At 37.5% G+C, this 19,247-nt stretch overlaps 1 protein-coding gene across 2 annotated transcripts in view; it reads right to left on the bottom strand.

Moving 5' to 3' along the window:
* Positions 1-14,425, bottom strand: part of DOK6 (docking protein 6) — a 329,352-nt gene extending 314,927 nt beyond the window's left edge. Inside the window, exon 1 of one of the 2 annotated variants that reach the window (XM_072152306.1) lies at positions 14,085-14,425. In XM_072152306.1, coding sequence (XP_072008407.1) covers positions 14,085-14,150 — 66 coding nt within the window. In that variant the 5' untranslated portion in view covers positions 14,151-14,425. The remainder of the gene's footprint in view (positions 1-14,084) is intronic. The other variant, XM_072152307.1, reaches the window with a different exon arrangement.
* Positions 14,426-19,247: the final 4,822 nt, after the last annotated feature.

Genomic DNA, 19,247 nt, shown 5'->3' with positions numbered 1-19,247 from the left:
AGTATTAACTTAAAGAATGTTGAAAGTTATAATAGGTTGATAAACTTTTAAGAAAGTTTGCATTAATCAGTAGTAAAAGTGAATATACAGTAAGAAACTTTGTGATATTTCTTTTAGAGATACTGTAATTGCTTCTTTCTCCAAAAAGCTATATATCTGAAAACATCACTTTAACAGAATTCAAGAAGCAAAGAGGAAAACTGATCAACAGCACTTGTAATAAGTATGTGATTCGTCAGAGCATGAGGAAGGTGGAAATGTGTGCCTTTTCTCCCAGTAAAACTACCTTGATAACTTCACAATATTTCCAAATGATTACTCAAAGCTCACCTGGTCACAATTGACCAGGGCTGGTAGAATGGGTTGAAAGGGATATTACCATTAATATAAAATTCTTGAATATACGCATGTTGGCAAAATATCATATTTTCCGATTCAATGGAATTAACAAAAATACAGCATTTCACAGATATAATTCTACCCTGTTGCATTAATTACTACTATTGTGTGTTTTGGTTAGCAGCGAATACAACCATAAACTCCTGATTATGGTTGGAAAGGTCTTCCTGTCTGCTCAGATTCCTCTCACATGAACACTGTACTGCAGGAGCAGTGGGAGGAGGAGGCAGAGATCACTTGAGCCAGAGGCCCTTCCTGTACAGCAGCATGAAGAAGAGATCAGCTCTGTAAATAAGATATAACAGTGCTGAATGTGTGTTTGATTGATTAGGTGAGGCAGCAGAGCTGAATATGTTATTGGGGATGTTACATTCATGTCATGACTCTGCTCTATACCATGATAATATAAGCACATTGGACCAGATGTATCACTGTTTTGTGCTTAAGTGTAGTTGTTGGGTATTAATTCTGGCGCATTATTGTGCCAAAATTATCACAAGCTACAACCATCCGTGATAAGTTGAGTTCCTGCCTCTTATTAATCACTCTACTTTAGGCTCAGTTTAGGCTCAGTATAGCCGCAATGTTAGATTAGGTGACAAGATGCACCCAGTGATCTTCTCAGCAGCAGCTTCTCCTGGAGGGGATCTGCTCTGCTGTAATTCTGGCCAGTATCCTCCTCATACTCCAGTGTGGTCATCCTGCTACATGGGACACTTCTCTTCTATCCTGCTACATGGGGCACTTCTCTGTAGCATCTGCAAAATGCTAAAAACTTCTCTTCTGCCCTGCTCTCAGCTGCTGCTTTAGCAGACTGTTTGTAAATAGAAGGTCATGAACTGTAAACAGAGGCTGCACATAGTATCTGTAGTGTCTGCTGAGTTCTGCTGCTAGGGATAAGCTGCTCTGTACAAGAGCTCAGTTCTTGCTTCTCAGTTTAGGCCACCTTCAGGCTGGAGTGTTTTTGCACCTAAATTGCGCCTAAGAGTGCAGTCACAAGTTGCAATTAAAACTGCATCACAATGAGCTTTGATGTGCTTTTAGGTGCAGTTTTCTCAATTTAACGGCTAAATTACATTTATTGAACAAGTTTCCTCTTCAAAACCAAATTCACTTAATGTGTTTCACCTGTTAAATTAACAAAACTGCACCTAAAAAAGCCTCAAAACTGATTGCAATGCAGTTGTAACTACAACGTGTGATTGCACCCTAAATGAACAAGTTGCTAATGATAAATGAATATTAGGCGCAACAAAAAAAACTGTATTGGTAGGCTAAATAAGGAAAACATGGAAATTTTTCTGTGCGGCTGTGGTGTTTAGTCGCAAAACTGGCGCAAAGAACTGCAACAATATGAAAGGGCGCAAAAACAACAGAAAAAGTGATACATCTGTCCTATTGTCCACACACAGCAGATAAAGAATGGAAGGCAAGCCAGGGATTTTCCTATAAGGAATCTATTACTGATTTTTTACTATTTCCTGTAGTTTCAAGGGTTGCCCTAATTTCATGAGAAGACTTTTAGTTAGATCAAAAAAAAAAAATCTCAACTCCTTGCAGGTTCTTTAAAAGTGGATTTAAACTTTAAATCTGTTCATTCAAGAACAAATGACAACAATAAATGTTGTACTTTATTGGTCACTTTATTTTGCTCTAATTCTTCTTAATTGCTTAGCTGCATTTCTCCTTGAAATTTCAGTCAATCGCATCACACCAGCTTACACCATAGGCAGAAGCTTATGGGGTATCACAAGTTCTATTTGGTAGGGAGGATGAGTAGTGAGTCTTAGGAGCAGAGTCTCCTCCCAGCAGCTACAAGTGCACTGCAAACACAGACATAGACAGATGAATAATGAAATTAAGATTACAAGTGGCATAATGTCCTGAAACTGTGTAATTCCACATGTACACATAATAGACTACAGATTCATGCACGGACGGTAAGATATACTTTAATAGTTAAGTCTTTATCTTAACCTTTACAGATTATTTTAATGTAGAGAAAAAATACCACAGCATGTCATTATAGTCAATGAGGTCTATTGGGTATCAATGGCATCCATCATGTCAAGCACCCTGCAAGTCTGATATTTATGTTGTTCAGCTTGTATGATAGAGATAAACAACAGAAATAACCAATGCAGAAGTGAACAGAGCATAACAGGGAAATTAGACTGCGACTCCCAAAAGTGGATCTATTATCTATAGCGCAGCAGAATATCATGCCAATATAGAAATAGCAAGAAGAAAATATATATATAATTTGCATTTAATGCACTGCAGCATGAGAAGGTATTAACCATTATACACACAAATAGTATATATAATGCACAGCACAGTAAATCCAAAATGTGTAATGTTGTCATCCTACTGTGTTATGATTATTTGTTGTGTTATATAATTTTTTGTTCTCTTGTTGTAACAAGGACTTAAAAAGGACCTCTCTTAAAACACTTTAGCTGCTCATACGAAAGTAAGCAGCTCCCTAGCCATCCCCCAGTTATAGCATTGGTAAATCTCTAGCTTTATCGGAACATACCGATAACCTAGGAAACAATACAATAGGTAGTGGTCCGATTGTCAGATCTAGCTTACAGTAGTCTATCATATTCATGAGGGGGGGGGGGTCCGAGCAGGAGGTGACTGTAGCATGGAGCCTGGCAGTCACCGCCGGTATATGGTTTGGAAGTGGTGGTCCGGTGGGGAAAAGCTGAGGAGAGGGGAGCGCCTCGGAAAGCCCCCTCATGAATATGCTGGGCCACTGTAAGCTAGGTCTGACAATCGGACCGCTACGTAGTGCATTGTTTCCTAGCTTATCAATATGTATTGGTATTTAGTGTTCTTTCATTATTATTATTACACTGGGCAACAAAACTATTTAATTATTATAATATCGACACAACATGTCCTTTAATGCATACCTCTGATCATTTACTTACATTTTAGAACAGGAGGGGCAATTATAATTTTGGTCCACTTTTGTATCAAATAGTAGATGTATTGTTAGTTATTCTTTATTATATTATTAAATTACTTTAACATAATTTTATTTTGGGTGCATTATTTATTTTATAACCTTATGAAAATCCAAAAAACAACATTATTTGTTAAGGGCTTCTGCTAAATTGATGTATATTACCACTTGAAGATGATTCCAACAAAATCTACCCTCCAAAATGTGGATTTCTTCTAATGAATTTTGCCATTCAATACTCAACTCGCTTTAAATTCAAGTAAACTCTCAAAGCATTAAGAAGTGCTTTAAACAAAAATTGAAAAAAGTGCTAAAAAAGTCTACTAAAAAGATAAAGACAAATTTGAAAAGAATGCCACTGTAAATCAGAGATATATGGTAAATGATAGTTATTAACTATTTTTGATGGAATGAGTCTCATAAGCAGATAAGAAATAGAGAATAGAAAGAACTAAAAAACGTATAAAAACAAGTTTTTGTTTACTAAATTGCCGCCAATGTTCTATTTCAAACCAAATCTATAATCAAACAAAAAAAAACCTATTAACCAAAATGTACTTTCATGCAGTAGAATGTGCACATGTATAATAGTTTTTCTTTGTGTATAAGTGAGACATTTGGTAGATTTTTTTGTATGATCATGTCTTTTTTCTTGTGATACATGTGTAGTTTTTTCCTGTCCTAGCAGGCACAAATTTTGGTTCTTTTTGAGACTTTTTGTTGCAAATGTCTCAAATCCACATGGAAACAAGCCCTGTAAGGGGTTATATGCAGGAGTGGACACTACTGTAAGTTTTGGCTTTAAGGCTGTAGCCTACATCATTAAACAATCCAGTCACACCCAAAGGAGATGACTACATATGAAGCTGCGGCCACACGTGGTCTAAACAACATGGTTTCAAACGCATCACAACACAATAACAGCTGAGAAGAGTAGATTTGCCTAATTACATTGCTGTCAACATGGTGTTTACAAGGTGTGTTAACATACATGTCAACATAGCATTAACAAATGTGTGTGTGTTAACATGTGTTCATATTTGCATTTTGTAAACAGCATGTTAACAGCAATGTAATTAACACCTTAGCGCTCTGCGCCGTAGCTGTACTGCGCTGAGTCCCGCGATTAGCGCTCAGCGCAGTACAGCTACGGCGCAGAGACGATGCCGGTTCAGCGCTGTATAGCAGCCGAACCGGCATCGCTAGCCGCGGGATTTCAGCGGTAATCTACCGCTGACATCCCCGGCTAACACCCGCGGTCGGAGTGGGCTCCGATCGCGGGTGTTTAACCCGTTAAATGCTGCGGTCAACGCGACCGCGGCATTTAACATGCCTTCTGGGGGTCTTTACCCCACGATCGGCCCCCCCGCACCGTTTTCGGGGGGGGCGATCGCTGTTTTGGCTCCTCTGGGGTCCGATCGGGACCCCAGAGAAGCCTGGAGGGTTTGCCTTTAAGATGGCGTCTGTGACGTCATCTTAAAGGCAAAGTGTCAGCCTATGCATCTGCATAGGCTGGCACTGATAATACCCTGCAATACATTAGTATTGCAGAGTATTATGAAGAACAAGCAATCAGATGATTGCTTGTTCATATCCCATGGTGGATCAAGTAAAAAAATGTAAAAAAAAATGTTTTTCAATAAAAAATTACTTTATAAATCACTAAAAATGCCCATAAGCCAGAAAACATATAAAGAGACATATAACGCTCAAAAAAGTCTAAATCATAACACAAACCCCACATATATAGTATCACCGCGTCCATAACAATCCATAGAATAAAACTAAATAACTATTGAACCCATATGATGAACGCCGTAAAAAAAAAACGTCAAAAACCCGCCAAAAATTATGATTTTTACCTATTATATCCCACTAAAAATGCAATAAAAAGTGATCAACAAAACATATGTACTCCAGAATGATATTGTTGCAAAGAACAACATGTCCCGCAAAAAACAAGCCATCAACCAGCTCTGTAGCCAAAAACGTAACAATGTTATGCCACTTGGAAGACGGCGATGCAAAAATGATAGATTTTTCCCCACATTAGGGTTTTATTTGGCAAATTTAGTAAAACATAAGAAAAAATATTCATGTCTGGTATCCCCGTAATCGTATCGACCCATAGAATAAAGATAACAGGATTATTAGGATATACGGTGAACACGGAAAAAAAAAAAAGTAAAAAATCCAGTACAGAATTGATGCTTTTCTACTCATGACCTCAAAAAAAGTTCCAAAATTTTCAACAATAGGTGATACCAACTCCAAAATGGTAACACTGGAAAAAGCATCTCGTCCCGCAAAAAAAATGCCGTCACATGGCCCAAATAACGGAAAAGCGAAAATTTTATAGCCTTCAAAAGGGGGCAACCAGAAAACTAAAATCCTGGCAGCTGCAGGGTGCTCCTTCCCTTCTGCGCCTCGCTGTGCCCCCATAACACAAGTAATGGCCACATGTGGGGGGTCGCTGCACTCAGGAGAAATTGTAGAACAAATTTTATGGTGAGCTTTCTCTTTTTATCTTTTGGAAATGTGTAAATTTTAGGGCTAAATGAACGTATAACCGACAAAATTTGATAAATTTGAAATTTCTAAATTTCACCGCCATTTTGATTCAATTACTATGAAGATCTCAAGGGGTTAACAATCTTTGTAAAAGCTGTTTCTGATAGTTTGAGGGGTGCAGATTTGAAAATGGGTTGGTTATATAGGGGGTTTTGTTGCTAAATATGTAAAATTTGATTTCAAACAGTATTTATCCCCAAAATAGTCAATTCCGAAAATACGGAAAATCGCTATTCGATTTGTAGGCCACGTGACGTCAAAATAAATTATCCAAACATTTCAAAAATTATGAAAATGTAAAGTAGACAAATGGTAAATGTTATTCTGCAAGTTATTTAGGTGGTAAATCTATCTGCCTGAAAACGCGGTGATTTAGAATTTCGAAAATGGCAAATTTTTCTAAAAATTCATAATTTTTTTCTTTTTTTTGTAAATAAACGCAAAACTTATCAGCCAAAATTTACCACTAAAATGAAGTACAACATGTGGGGAAAAAACAATCTCAGAATCGCTTTGATAAGTAACAGCGTTCAAAAGTTATTACCACAGGAAGAGACACTGGTCAAATTTAAAAAAAAAGTTGCGAGCCTTAACCTGCAAACAGGCTGCGTCCTTAAGGGGTTAAGCAAATCTGCTCTTCTCAACTGTTTTAATGTGTTTGAAAACGCATGTGTTAACATCATATGCAACCACTGTCTTAGAAGTAACCAATAAATTAAAAAAAAATGTAAATGAAAAAAGTTCACGGACATAAAAAAAACTATAAGTAGCCTAAACTTTCACTCCCTAGCAGGTTAATGTGCAAAATTTGAAACATTTAAAGCATGTGAAATAATTACAATTTAAAATATTAAAACAGGTTCCATAAAAAAAAATTCTTTCTTTGCACCTGCCCTGGACCAGGTGCAGATCTGCGCCTAAAAAGTCACTAAAATAAACAAAATAAAGTGAAACATAAGTGAAAAGTTGCACAGAACATCTGGAAAATGAAGTCATATAAGGCACCCTGCACAAGGTGCAGACTAAGGTGCACTTGAAAAAACGACAGCAAAAGTTGCAATTAAACATTGCAAAAACTCGCCATTTAACTAGCAGAAATAAAGATACATGTCCCCCAATGTGTCATATCCAAAACATATTAAAAATCCGCTATGAAGAGTGAATTACACATTGTATTTTAAATATTCATAGCTTATTGGCTATTATTGTGCTTGTTCAATATTCATATTGATTTTTTAAGCTGTTGTTGTAGATGAACAATATTTCACCTACGCGTCCTCTCATTTGTCAGATGTAAGTGTGAATGTAAATATTAAAGTAAATATAAATTGACATTAAAATCCATACAAAATTTAAAGCATGCAAAATTCCCTAAGCATGGCTGCTAATACAGGAATAACTTAATTGATTACATATGATTTAAAAGACCTTTTAAATAGTGAACTCATATAGGAATCAAAATTTCTCTAAAAAACCCCCTACACAAATGTTTAATTAAAATACCTGTCTATGTTAAAATACAAAAATATTTCACCTACGAAAAATGGTGTAAAATGTATAAAAATGCATCCAATAATGCAATGTTGATGGTGACTGGCCTTGCAGTTCTATAAATTGCCCCCTGCCTCTGACATACATAGTGTAAAATTGCTCTAGGAGCACACAACAATGAACTACTTCTATTTGGCTTCCAGAAGCCAGATTGTGCTGGAATTGTTTTTAGGTCCTCTCTCTCATTTGCAGTGCGTGTGAGTTGTGTTGAGCAGACAGAAAATGCTAATTTTGGGTTCGTACTGATCTTGGTTAACCCAGATATGACCCTGAACTTCATTTCTGTGCAGTACATTGAAAAAATAATGCAAATCTCACATTTTTGTTTCTACTTCATTTGTTGTGGAACCTAAATAATGTAATTTTTCTCTGGGTCAACGTTTTTTAACAGGCTTTATTACATAAAAATTAGTTTTTTTAAATATTTTCTATACTTTGTCCCATAAGTGGCCAATGATATGCGATCACTTGATAACTTATATAATACATGTAGTGTAGTGTAGTACACTATTATACACTAGATACTATTTGGCATATATAAATATGGTACAGGCAGCGTTTGAGCCCTCTGGAGCAGCGGTCCCCAACGTGAAAAGAACTTGAAAAGTAAAACTTACGTCTGACGCTCCTCTCCTCCCCGCAGCTCGAGGTTCTTCTTCGCCCCGTGAATTTCCGGCAGACGGTCAGAGATACGCCTATGTGCTCTGCCTGTGGGCAAACACTTTGGTGAGGCTGATTACTTCATAGTGTATGCAAGTAGGTAGAGCGCATAGACGTGTCTCTAGCCATCTGCCGGGAAGATGCGGGGTGAAGAAGAACCTAGAGCCACAGGGAGAAGAAGAGCATTGAAGGTAAGTATACAGTTTTATATTTTTAAGGAGGCTGTGCTATGGACATTGCTGCATTGCTGTGTGGGCTAGGCATGGGGCATTTCTATGGGGGCTGGGCAAGGGACATTGCTATTAGGTAGGGTGCTTTTTTGAGGGGGCTCTGCTGTGGACATTTTATTAATGAGGAAATACCTCTGGGCATTTTGTTAATGACTAACAGCTGCATTTCCCACCCTAGGCTTATACTCTAGTCAATAAGTTTCCCAGTGTATTTTGTGGTAAAATTAGCCTCGGGTTATACTTGCATATGTGGTATAAAAAGGGGGCTACAGGCTGCATTGCCTGAGGGTTTCATCAGCTGGGATCAGAGCTTCTCTGATCTTGGGTGTAATTGCCTCTGTTAGGCTGTGATAACATGCCCTCAATGTCAGCAGCAGGACCCGAGGTCCAACAATCCTCTTCTGATTGTGGGTCATATTTATCAAGCTGTCTGAAAGTCAGAATATTTCTAGTTGCCCATGGGAACCAATCACAGCTCCCGCAACTAGAAATATTCTGACTTTCAGACAGCATGATAAATCTTCCCCAGTGTATCACACAAACTACCAACTCCCCTCCCACTGCACTTCCTGCTGCTAGATTACACAGCTATAGGGAGGAGGGTTTTTTAGAAGAAAGAAAATTTAAGAAGATTACCATGCTCGATTTTGATGGTAAATTTTCTTTAAGGGGTAAAAAAGCTGTTTATCTTGTACCTGAGATCTTGAGTAATGTTAAGTCAAGGGGAATTATTACATATGTATGTTAACTGAAGTATAATTATGTTACACAATTATCCACAACAATATAGGCAACTTACAAGTAAAATGCTATGGAGTAAAACTTGAAATGATTCTGAGATTCTGGGGAGTCTTAATAAATTTGCCTTTAAAAAGGTGCATCTCTTTTCTGTTTTTGTATTTTTGATTTTTCAAAAGCCATAACTTTTTTATTTGTATGTTTACCAAGATGTAAGAGTGCTTGTTCTCTGCCAAACAAATTGTATTTTTGGGAAAATTGCACTGTGCGGTCACCATGTGCTGCCACCATTTATGTGGCGCAGTTAAGTTTAACCAGGGTGTTCACAGCATGTATTTACTGTACAGTAGACACCCAGCCATTTGGATAGGTCTCAGGTCATGATCCCTTTCCTTTAGCAATTGTTAAAGTGTCAAAAAAGTTAGTTAGTCTGGGTTCACATTACATTTTTTGTATACGCTAAGTGCTTACATCAGGAAAGCAACCGGCTTACATGGTTGGCATATACAATGATAAATAGAGGTAGACGGAGGCATAGTTGTTGCCTTTGTGTAGCCACTATACCTCCTGTAGGTCAAGCTATATCTTTTCATCCTGAATCCTCTGCTTGAGCAACGTATGCGCTCAACTGAGGCAATGGATGGCTATGGGGAGTGGATTCAGCGTATTGCATCCCTCCCCACAGCCCCTCCGAGCCCATACATCACTCAGCAGAAGGGGGTACCTGGTGATGTCACTGTCCATATTAGGAACATTCATAGTCAGCAGCCAATCGCTGGCTACTGTCGATATACACTCCTCCCCCCCATTTAGGGCGACGTGTCTCACTATATAAGAATACAGTGGGATACAACGTCGTAATCCTCTTGTCGTGTCCTTACAACGTATGGCAAATATCAAGGTGTGAACCCAGCCTTAATCACGATATGTAAAACACTAAAAGAAATTTGTAAGTCTTAAGATGCTTCATGACCAGCAGTAAATTGGACATTTGTTGAATTTCATTTGAGAGAAATGTCTCTTTTTTAACAGAGGTTTTGAGAAAACATGTTCAAATGATCCATAATATTCAAAAGATAAATTCTATTATCATTATAAAAGCACAGAACATTGCAACCTTAACTTTTATTGGAATGCCTAACTTCCTAAATCTACATAAGCCTATTATATATCGGTTAAGTCCCTCGTCATTATGGCAGACTTCTGGAGGATATTTACTCTACTTTGTCAAAAGACAAAAGGACAAATACAAAGTGCAACCTTTAAATATGATCAATATACAAAATGATAGATTTAGATATACAGGGCCAGATTTACTAAAACCCCTGTGCCTACATACATGCTTTTAAAGTCTTAATAATAATCCCTGAATGTTCAAGTGATTCAGCATTTCTGATAATTACATTAGTGGTGTCTGCAGACCCTCTAGGATTCTATGTTTATATTTCTGAGCTCTGCTGAATAGGAGGGGCCTGAAGCAGGTGAGTTATGATTCATCCTGCTCCCTCTCCTACCCTCTCTCTGTGTCTGTTAGTGAGATGGAGAAACAGGGCATGTATATATGTGTATGTATGTAGAGGGCATCATGGTGAAAATGGGGAAAGGCTGGAGCTCTCAAAGGAGCCAAGGTACAGATATACATATGGATGCAAAGACCTGTCTAATAGAAGAGATTTATTGAAAAGTGTCCAACCCCTTTAATTAATTTAATTAAAGATCAAATATTAATGTGTTTTCTTTTCAAATCTCTCTTTTCAAGAAGTAAATAATATAAAAACGGAGTCTACATCCATTGTATATCAGAAAAGTGACAATGCACTTCCCGACTCATACAACTAGATTGAGAGACAGTACTATCATGCATGTGTTTTCATTTCACTGTCTATGGTAAATGGTTAGGCAATCCCAAATAATATACTAGGGAACATAGTGTTACATGGTAAAATTTCAGTGGAATGGCTGCGAGTGTGTGGATGAATCATGTCACAAAAAGTGAGCTACTAAATGTTATTGACACTCCCCTCTGGTTCATAGGAGGTCCTACCATGACAGCTTTAAACCTTAATGTCATAGCACAATAACCTTTTAGGATTTAAGAATCAATTTAATTAAAGATAAACCTAATAGTAATCATGTATGTGTTTTATTTCACTCTAAATGGTAAATGAATGGGCAATCCCAAATAATTTGCGAGGACAAAATAGCTGCAAAAGGTTACACAGAATGTATCATTAAGCCTACACATTCAGCAGTGTAGAGCCCTAATGCTAAATCCATTTTTTATAACCCGGGTGATCTTTTCTATTAAGGAAGACATAAAGAGAAAGGGATTCATCCCTGTAACAATAAAGCCTGTGAGTCACTGATTTTTACAGCAGATGAAATAATGCACTTCATTCTGTCATCAGCTCATCCTTAAGTATACTCTACAGTTGATTTTGCAGCATTGAATCCAGTAATGTAGTTTCAATCTAACATGTTACAATAGGTCAGTATATCTCTAGCTTCTATTGCTCACAGGCACATAGTAAGAAAAAGCACTTTCGTCTCAATGGAGGAATATCTGTCTGGGGCTAATTAAAAGCCTTCAGCTTATAGGACTTTTTATTGCCCCGTTGACATTTAGAATGTCATTAGCCACCTACATTCCTTGGTATGACATAGCATAAAATCTTCTGCTTAGATTAACTTGCCTTAAAAATTAATCTCTTGAATAATAAAAATTAAAGATACATCACATTATCATGGCATTATTTGTTCTAGTTATTAGAAAAAATAGTTCTATTAATATTTTACTATGCAAGGCTTGAGACGCCAAATTAAATATTGTTTATTTTTTTATAGTCATTATTTTTTTTGTAAACATCAATAGCAACATTGACAGAATGCAGTCCGATATTTCCTATTTTTGGTAAAACACATTTTTGTATTATTATTGTCTTATTCTAATACATAGCTTAGATAAACTTTTCCATTGTAAACCAAATGGATAAGCACTTTATCATTAGTTATTTCACGTTAGGCCACTATCGCTTCCACATACCAAATTTACAAGTTAACACCATTTTCTGCACTATTCTAAGACACAATTTCTTAATTTGTTTGTTGATTAGCAGTAATTAAACACACAATTTTGTCATTGTCGATAATAATGGTTAGTTACATTGTGTTATGACAAGCTCCCCATGATCAAGCTCTGAGAGTGGAATAATGTCTATTCAGCCTGTGCTGAATATTACCTGCATTTCCTGTAAATTGCCATCATTATTATGTAGCATGCTCCATAACAAGACAAGAATTTACTATTCCTTCCAAATCAGAGAGTAAAAAAGAAAATAGTAATACAAGTAGCTTGCCTTGTGGAGTTGTAGACAGTTATGGTGGTAGACACAGTTATGGACAAACCTCAAAAGTTAGGAGTATTTTTTAAGTTTTGTGAACTTCTTACTTAAAGGAATAGTCAAATAAAACTAGACAAAAGTTAGTGAGTCAAATCGGCGCGTGATCAAACACATAATACTTTACAAGTCTAGAGGCATTGGCTGAAACCATGAGATTGGCAAGGTCTGTGTTCATTGACAGATTATATTTGCTGTATCTGACACAAATATACCGTAAATAGGCACATATCCGCCTCCAACCATGGGATCAACATATAATTATACAAGTTTAAGGGTTTATAAGAAAGAAACAATATAGTAACAATCTTCCCAAACGGTTTATTCACATCAACAGAGACAAAATTAGCAGCAAAGATGACAAACCAAATCCAAAAAAACCACAAACATGACACAGGCAGCATGACAAGTCCCTATGTCACTGCTGAAAATGTTCATTGTAGTGATAAGAGATCCTGTTAAGATCCAAGCTACTTGAGGAATTTTCATTTTCTGAGTGACTCTGGCTTATCTGACACAGTTTGGGGAAGCGGTTCATTATTTGACAGGAGTCCTCCAGATAACACAGGTGCTAGACTATGCCTCCAGCCTGCTGTTGCCTGTCTGTTGGCATCATACAGTCCAACTCTGATGCTTAATCATTCAGCCATGTGCCCAAGATAAGATAACCATCACAGCATTAGTGTCTACCTTTTCAGTTCAGCAAAACATGTTCATCCCTCATCCATTGTTTATGTGCTTGCTTAAAGTCAATGACTATAATAGAAACAGACAGGCTGAACACATTTCTTATTTCTTTAGAATCTCGGAATAAACAACGCTTAAAAATACCAATACACAACCCACCACGCACATACAGACAGATAAATATGTATAACCACATGATGTACTTTATTAATGTGAAGCTCCCATGACAAGTGTCACTTTTGAGATTTAGTGGAGGGGGTGGGTTGGGGGAGTTGGGTTTGTGATGGAAACTTAATTTATTTCAATATTAGGCATCTTTAGTTCAATCTTACTATTCAACAGCCTTTATACTTTTTACAATGCTAATCCACTCTTTTCATCAGATAATCCTCACGATGTAATATAATAAATAACAGGCTGTTATCCAGTGTGCAGAACTCCCATGTGGGTCCATTCCTCCGACTATGCTTAATCCACTCAGGAGCTGATGTCCACAGCAACACAGTGCTAAAGCTTAGAAGTGTCTGGCAAGGTTATTCCCCTGAATCCAAACCAGATAATTATTCTGTTGTGTTTGACCTCACTATGCAATCTAAGACTTCCAGTGATCCATACACAGCAAGTAAAGCCATTGGCAACCAGAACTAAATGTCTTCCTTACTGCCCACATGAATAGCAGAACAAGTGCTGTATAAATGCAGATGATCTCAATACTGCTGTACACAAATCACCCACTCCTTCTTATTCCTCCCCAAGGAATATACAGTGCACATTGGAGTAGCTAAAGATAGTACAGTAGCTGCCTGTCATACAAAACTGCACAGCACAACCTAGTAAAACAAGCAAGAAAGCAAATAGTGTGCAATTGTGACTTACCCCAAGCTTTTTGCTTCTGATTTTTACATAGCCTTGCTTTACAATATCATTGAAGTTGGATGCCATAGTGAAGAAAATGCTTCCTCTAAGTATCCTGGTTTGCTCTGTCTCTTTTGCTGTATTACAGATAGTGTCATACACCCTCCCAAGCTTCTGCAAGTGTTTGACAAGGCGGCAACAACAGCAGTAGCAATAGATGACAGGATGGCTGTGTTAAAGAGTCCAGCCTTAGACAAGCTGAGCCGTCTCTGTGTCTATGAGTCCAACAGCATCACTAGCTGACTGGCTGAGCTGTTTCTGTGTCTATGAGCCCAACAGCAGGAGCTCACTGCAAAAGCAGCCACTCAGTGTCAGTGCTCAGCCCCCTCCTTTCCCCCAAGCATGCTTTACTGAATATCTAAATTGCAAAACACAAGGCGCTGGGAAATAGGTGATTATCTAGAAAAGGCAAGAAAAGCTTATTGTGAGCCATGCAAAGCATATTTCTTAATTGAATGTGAATAAGATATTTCAATACCAACTTCCATTATGTTTTTTTTCTTTTATTGTTCCCTGCATTGCAACTTCTGACATTCAATAAATATTTGTAGTGTCGAATAATATACTATTTTATTTTGTATTCTATATTATCCAGTACCTGCTGCCCCATCTATACACAATGCTGACTATTATCTCAATGACGTAAAATAGGAAACCATACAAGTGGAAATTATTTAGTGAATAATAGATCATAACTCTTCATAATTTCTCGTGGTACATCCATATATATTATAAAATGTAACTTTAGTTACATCAATTCATATAACAAAATGTGACTTTTGTTTCATCTATCCCTATCATAAAATGTGATTTTTGTTTCATCTATTCATATAATAAAATGTGATTTTTGTTGCATCCATTCCTATCATAAAATGTGACTTGTAGTATTCATACTTATACATGCAATATGACCTTTATTACAGATCCATTCTTGACTATAATTGTTTTAATCTAGGTTTTAATTTATTTAAAGCATAAATCAGTCTTTTTTCCATCAAACTCATATGATTGCAGCCCACAAGGACTGTAAAATGGGCTTATTGTAGTATGACATTGTAAAATGGCGGTGGGTGCAATTTAACTTCAGTAACTTTTTAAAATTTACATTTTTTAAAAACCTTTACAGCAGTGATACATGGACACCCCCATATGCCCCCTGTAAAGTGGTGTACAGCAGTGAATCTCATCCCCTCTCCTACCTTGTCTCTATTATAGCCTTCTGGAGGTTGGCACCAATTGTGGCTTTAAGCAGTTAACCTGTTAGATCTTGCAATCTGATCTGACTCTGACACCTATATACCTGCAGTAGTTCCTAGGTGCACCTGTATTGCCACTGGTCAGTGCCCACAGGGGTTACTCGACAGTTCTAATGATTCTCTGAAGCTCCCATGCTTATAATTCATCAATCTTTGTAATAGAGGATCAGTATGTTCACAATATATTGCAAAATTGTAGTAATGATTTATATTGTATGTGAAATCATAACCCCTAGGGTTAAAACTCCCTAAGCAGGATATAGTTTGAGAAATCAGAATCCCTATTGTTCCAACACAAAAAAAAAAGAAAATTAATTTCACCCACCTTTAACTAGAATGCATAAACTACTAAATAAATAAACAAATATAATTTTAAAAAATGTTAGGTATCCTCAAAGTGCCTGATCTATCAAAGTACATCAACAATTCTCTGACACTGTACCATATTAGGCCGTAATGTAAAAAAAACTGTCAAATCTCAAAATTGATACTTTCTTGCTATTTTAAGTACAATAAAATCTGAAGCAAAAAGTGATCAAAAGGTCAGTTCCCAAAATGGTATCAATAGAAACATCAGCTCCTCCCAGTGAGCTATTCCGCTACAATTTCACAACTATTTTTTTACAGCTACCAAGTACACGGCCCAGATTGTTAAATGAAACCACTAGAAAGTACAATTTGTGCAGCAGAGAACAAGCCATCATACAGCTCTGTAAATTAAAAAATAAAAAGTGTACATAATAAAAGTGTGTGACCGTGCTCCTAAAAGAATGTTTTGGCGAACTGGGGAGTTTAAAATCCATACAGAACAACTTATGCTATTTTCAAATTTCTGTCCATAAATGCCTATTTACCTTACTCTCCCTATGCCACTGATAAATTAGTAATTTATAACATTCATGAAATGTAGTGTGACCAGAGCTGTGTGGACACAAGAAACAGAGGCGGGAAACCCAATGTGTCACCTTACTAGTAAGTCTTTGGGCAGCTCCCATTCTATTTTACCTTGTCGGTTTTCCCAATTTGACTCCTGTACAGGAACAAGGACTTCACTGTGGCAAGGCAAACAGCTACTGCATATTGCTGGACCAGGGGGATGAGAGATCCCATTGCGGATCACCAGTGGTCAGGCAGAGAATAGTTAGGGAGGTCAATTTGCATTGCCATGATGTACATAAAACATTTAAAGGAAACCTGTCATCATAAATTGGCCGAAGAAACCACTACCAGAATATTGTAAAGCAGCTTAACGCCTTCTAGTTTTTGTTTCTTTCATGGCCCAGTGTGGTGGCATCATCCAAAAAACCAACTTTGAAGTGAGATGTAAATTTGTTGGATATAGTCAAGGAGGAGGATAGTTTTAATACTGAAATCTAGGTGGGGAGCACTGAATGCCTCCTCTTCTGTGATTCATATTGTGCATCGGACTTCAGGTTAGTGATGTCCCTGGATGCAGGACTATTTATTACACTGAAGGCGGCTTTCTGAGGCATTGTGTTGCATTTTTAGTTGCGCATTTGACGCATTCCAAAGGCTGGAATAGTGATCACATGCTGAGGTTACATCACATTTTAGCCAATGTAGTGGAAACGCAGTGTAACCTTAGTATGTGATCAAGGCTAAAGCCTTTGAAATGAATAAAAAAAGCAGAAAAAAAACACAACGCATAATGTGAATGCAGCCCGAGGAAAAAAGAGTTTAATTTCAGTGTTAAAATCACCACCTCCTTGACTTTATACAACCAACTTACATCTCACTTTAAAGTTGATTTTCTGAATGATACCACTACACAGGGTTAGGAAAGAAACATGATCTGGAATGTGGTCAGCTGCTTGGCAATATAATAAGAATGGTTTATTAGGTCAATTTCTGATGACTGGTTCCCTTTAAAATCCTGATATAACTCTGAATCTGTATATCTTCTTTTAAAAGGTTTAGTTGGCTTTTGAAATGCTGAATCATTGGTAGAATTCAATTTAAGAGAAACTGATTTCTGCTTTGATTTCTACCCCTCTTTATTATCCATGTTTTTAGATTCTGCTTCAACATTCTTTATCTCCGAGATATAATTGAGAAAATACATTTATTTGAAAAGTCACATATTGTGCAAATAAACTACAAAAGAAATGTGCATAAGGAAATATGTTTGTGCCAGAAAAGTATCTAAATACATGAGCATCTATATCTACTCAAACATGCAGCATCAGTACAAAGTATACTGTACATATAATACACTAAATTAAATCAATTCTAAGCACAAATGTTACTTTATGGAAATGTTACTAGACAATTCTCTGCCAAGCCATACTTGGAAATTATTGGAATACAAATAAATGGGGTTTGGGTGACCTGCCAACCTTTTCTTGCCTCTCCAAGGAGATTTTCATCCATAATCATCAAATCCTGCTCCCAAGTTTGCCAGATGTGCAATTTTTAAAATGAATATCCTCACTAGGATCTTGCATTTGCTTTAGGCTGTAAGGATGATTTAGATTTGTTTTATACAGTTCACTTCATACTTTGCTTTAATTCATTTCAGTTAGGCCTCCAAAAGTGGTTATGATGTCTCCTATATATTATCAGATACAGTATGTTATATGTTATCTGATGCAGACTTAGAGCTAAAGCACAAGAACATGCTTGGTTAGTGAAACACGGATCGTATGGTGGCCACTGTTACGGGGACGGGAGACCAACAATCATATTTATGATGCAAGGAGTCTGTGCTTCCATGCAGAACAACCACACCACACTGAAAACATGATTACAGTATGGCAATGTTGTCAGCTCCTTACATCATGGAAAACTATGATGCTTGGACTCCCACTGGTGAAACGGTGTTTGGTTTGTGTTTAATGGGCTTATATTTAATGGTCCAAGCACTTTTTCTTGCACTTTAGTATGACTAAATGAGACATTTCTTATGTTATTAGCCCCTTAAGAATGCAGGTTTTTTTTTGCTCATTTCTCGCTCACCACCTTCAAGAATCCATAACTTTTTTCATTTTTCCATGTACAGAGCTGTGTGAGGACTTATTTTGCTTCTCCGTTGTCAGCACCTGTCCAGCAAACATGCAACCACAACCAGGCTTGGCGCTAGCTGTCAGACTAGGTAAGTGGTGGCGAACTCACCCTGCGACGTCCCTGCGGGATAAGGCCCTGCCTAAATCAGATAAGCTGCCCAAAAAGGACAAACCCACTATCAGGAACCTAATTGATGGTCCCTGAGCCACTCTACAAGATGACAGGGAAGACTTCGTCTGGCAGCTGCTGGGTGGTGGAGCAGACAGGTAACCGGAATACAGGTATAGACCAGTATTCACACTGGTGCACAGAATACTAACACAGGTCTGGGACAGGAACAAACAACGAATATACAGGACTTCAGGCAGGTATAAACAGGTCAGGTCAAGATACAGGTCAGGTTCAGATACAGGCAGACAAGCGGAGACAGGTCAAGATCAAGCGGGTATATAGATAGGTCAGACTTAAAATAACCAGCAAAGTATGATGGGAATGGGCAGGTATATAAGACCATTCCCGGACACGCCTCCAGCAGCACACTGGGGAAACTGTCCATCAGGCTAGTAACCCTTGCTGGGCCGGGCTGAAGTGCAAGGAGCAGTGTGTGGCTCAGTTAATCCAAACACAAGCAGTAAGCCACAGTTCACACACAAATAAACGCCATCTATTCTACCAACTGCGGACAGTGCAACATTTAGGCACGGACGTTACATCTGTGGAATTATTTATTATTCCATGCTGTGTACTGTGAAGCTGGATTAAAAATTCCAACTATGGAAAAATTGGAAAAAAAACACGTTTGCATCACTTTCTCGTGGGCTCAGTGTTTACGACTTTCACTGTG

Source organism: Engystomops pustulosus, chromosome 5 (assembly GCF_040894005.1).
Source record: "Engystomops pustulosus chromosome 5, aEngPut4.maternal, whole genome shotgun sequence".
NCBI classification, from domain to species: domain Eukaryota; kingdom Metazoa; phylum Chordata; class Amphibia; order Anura; family Leptodactylidae; genus Engystomops; species Engystomops pustulosus.
Note: the sequence above shows the minus strand (reverse complement) of the source record. Positions and strands in the feature narration are given on the sequence as shown.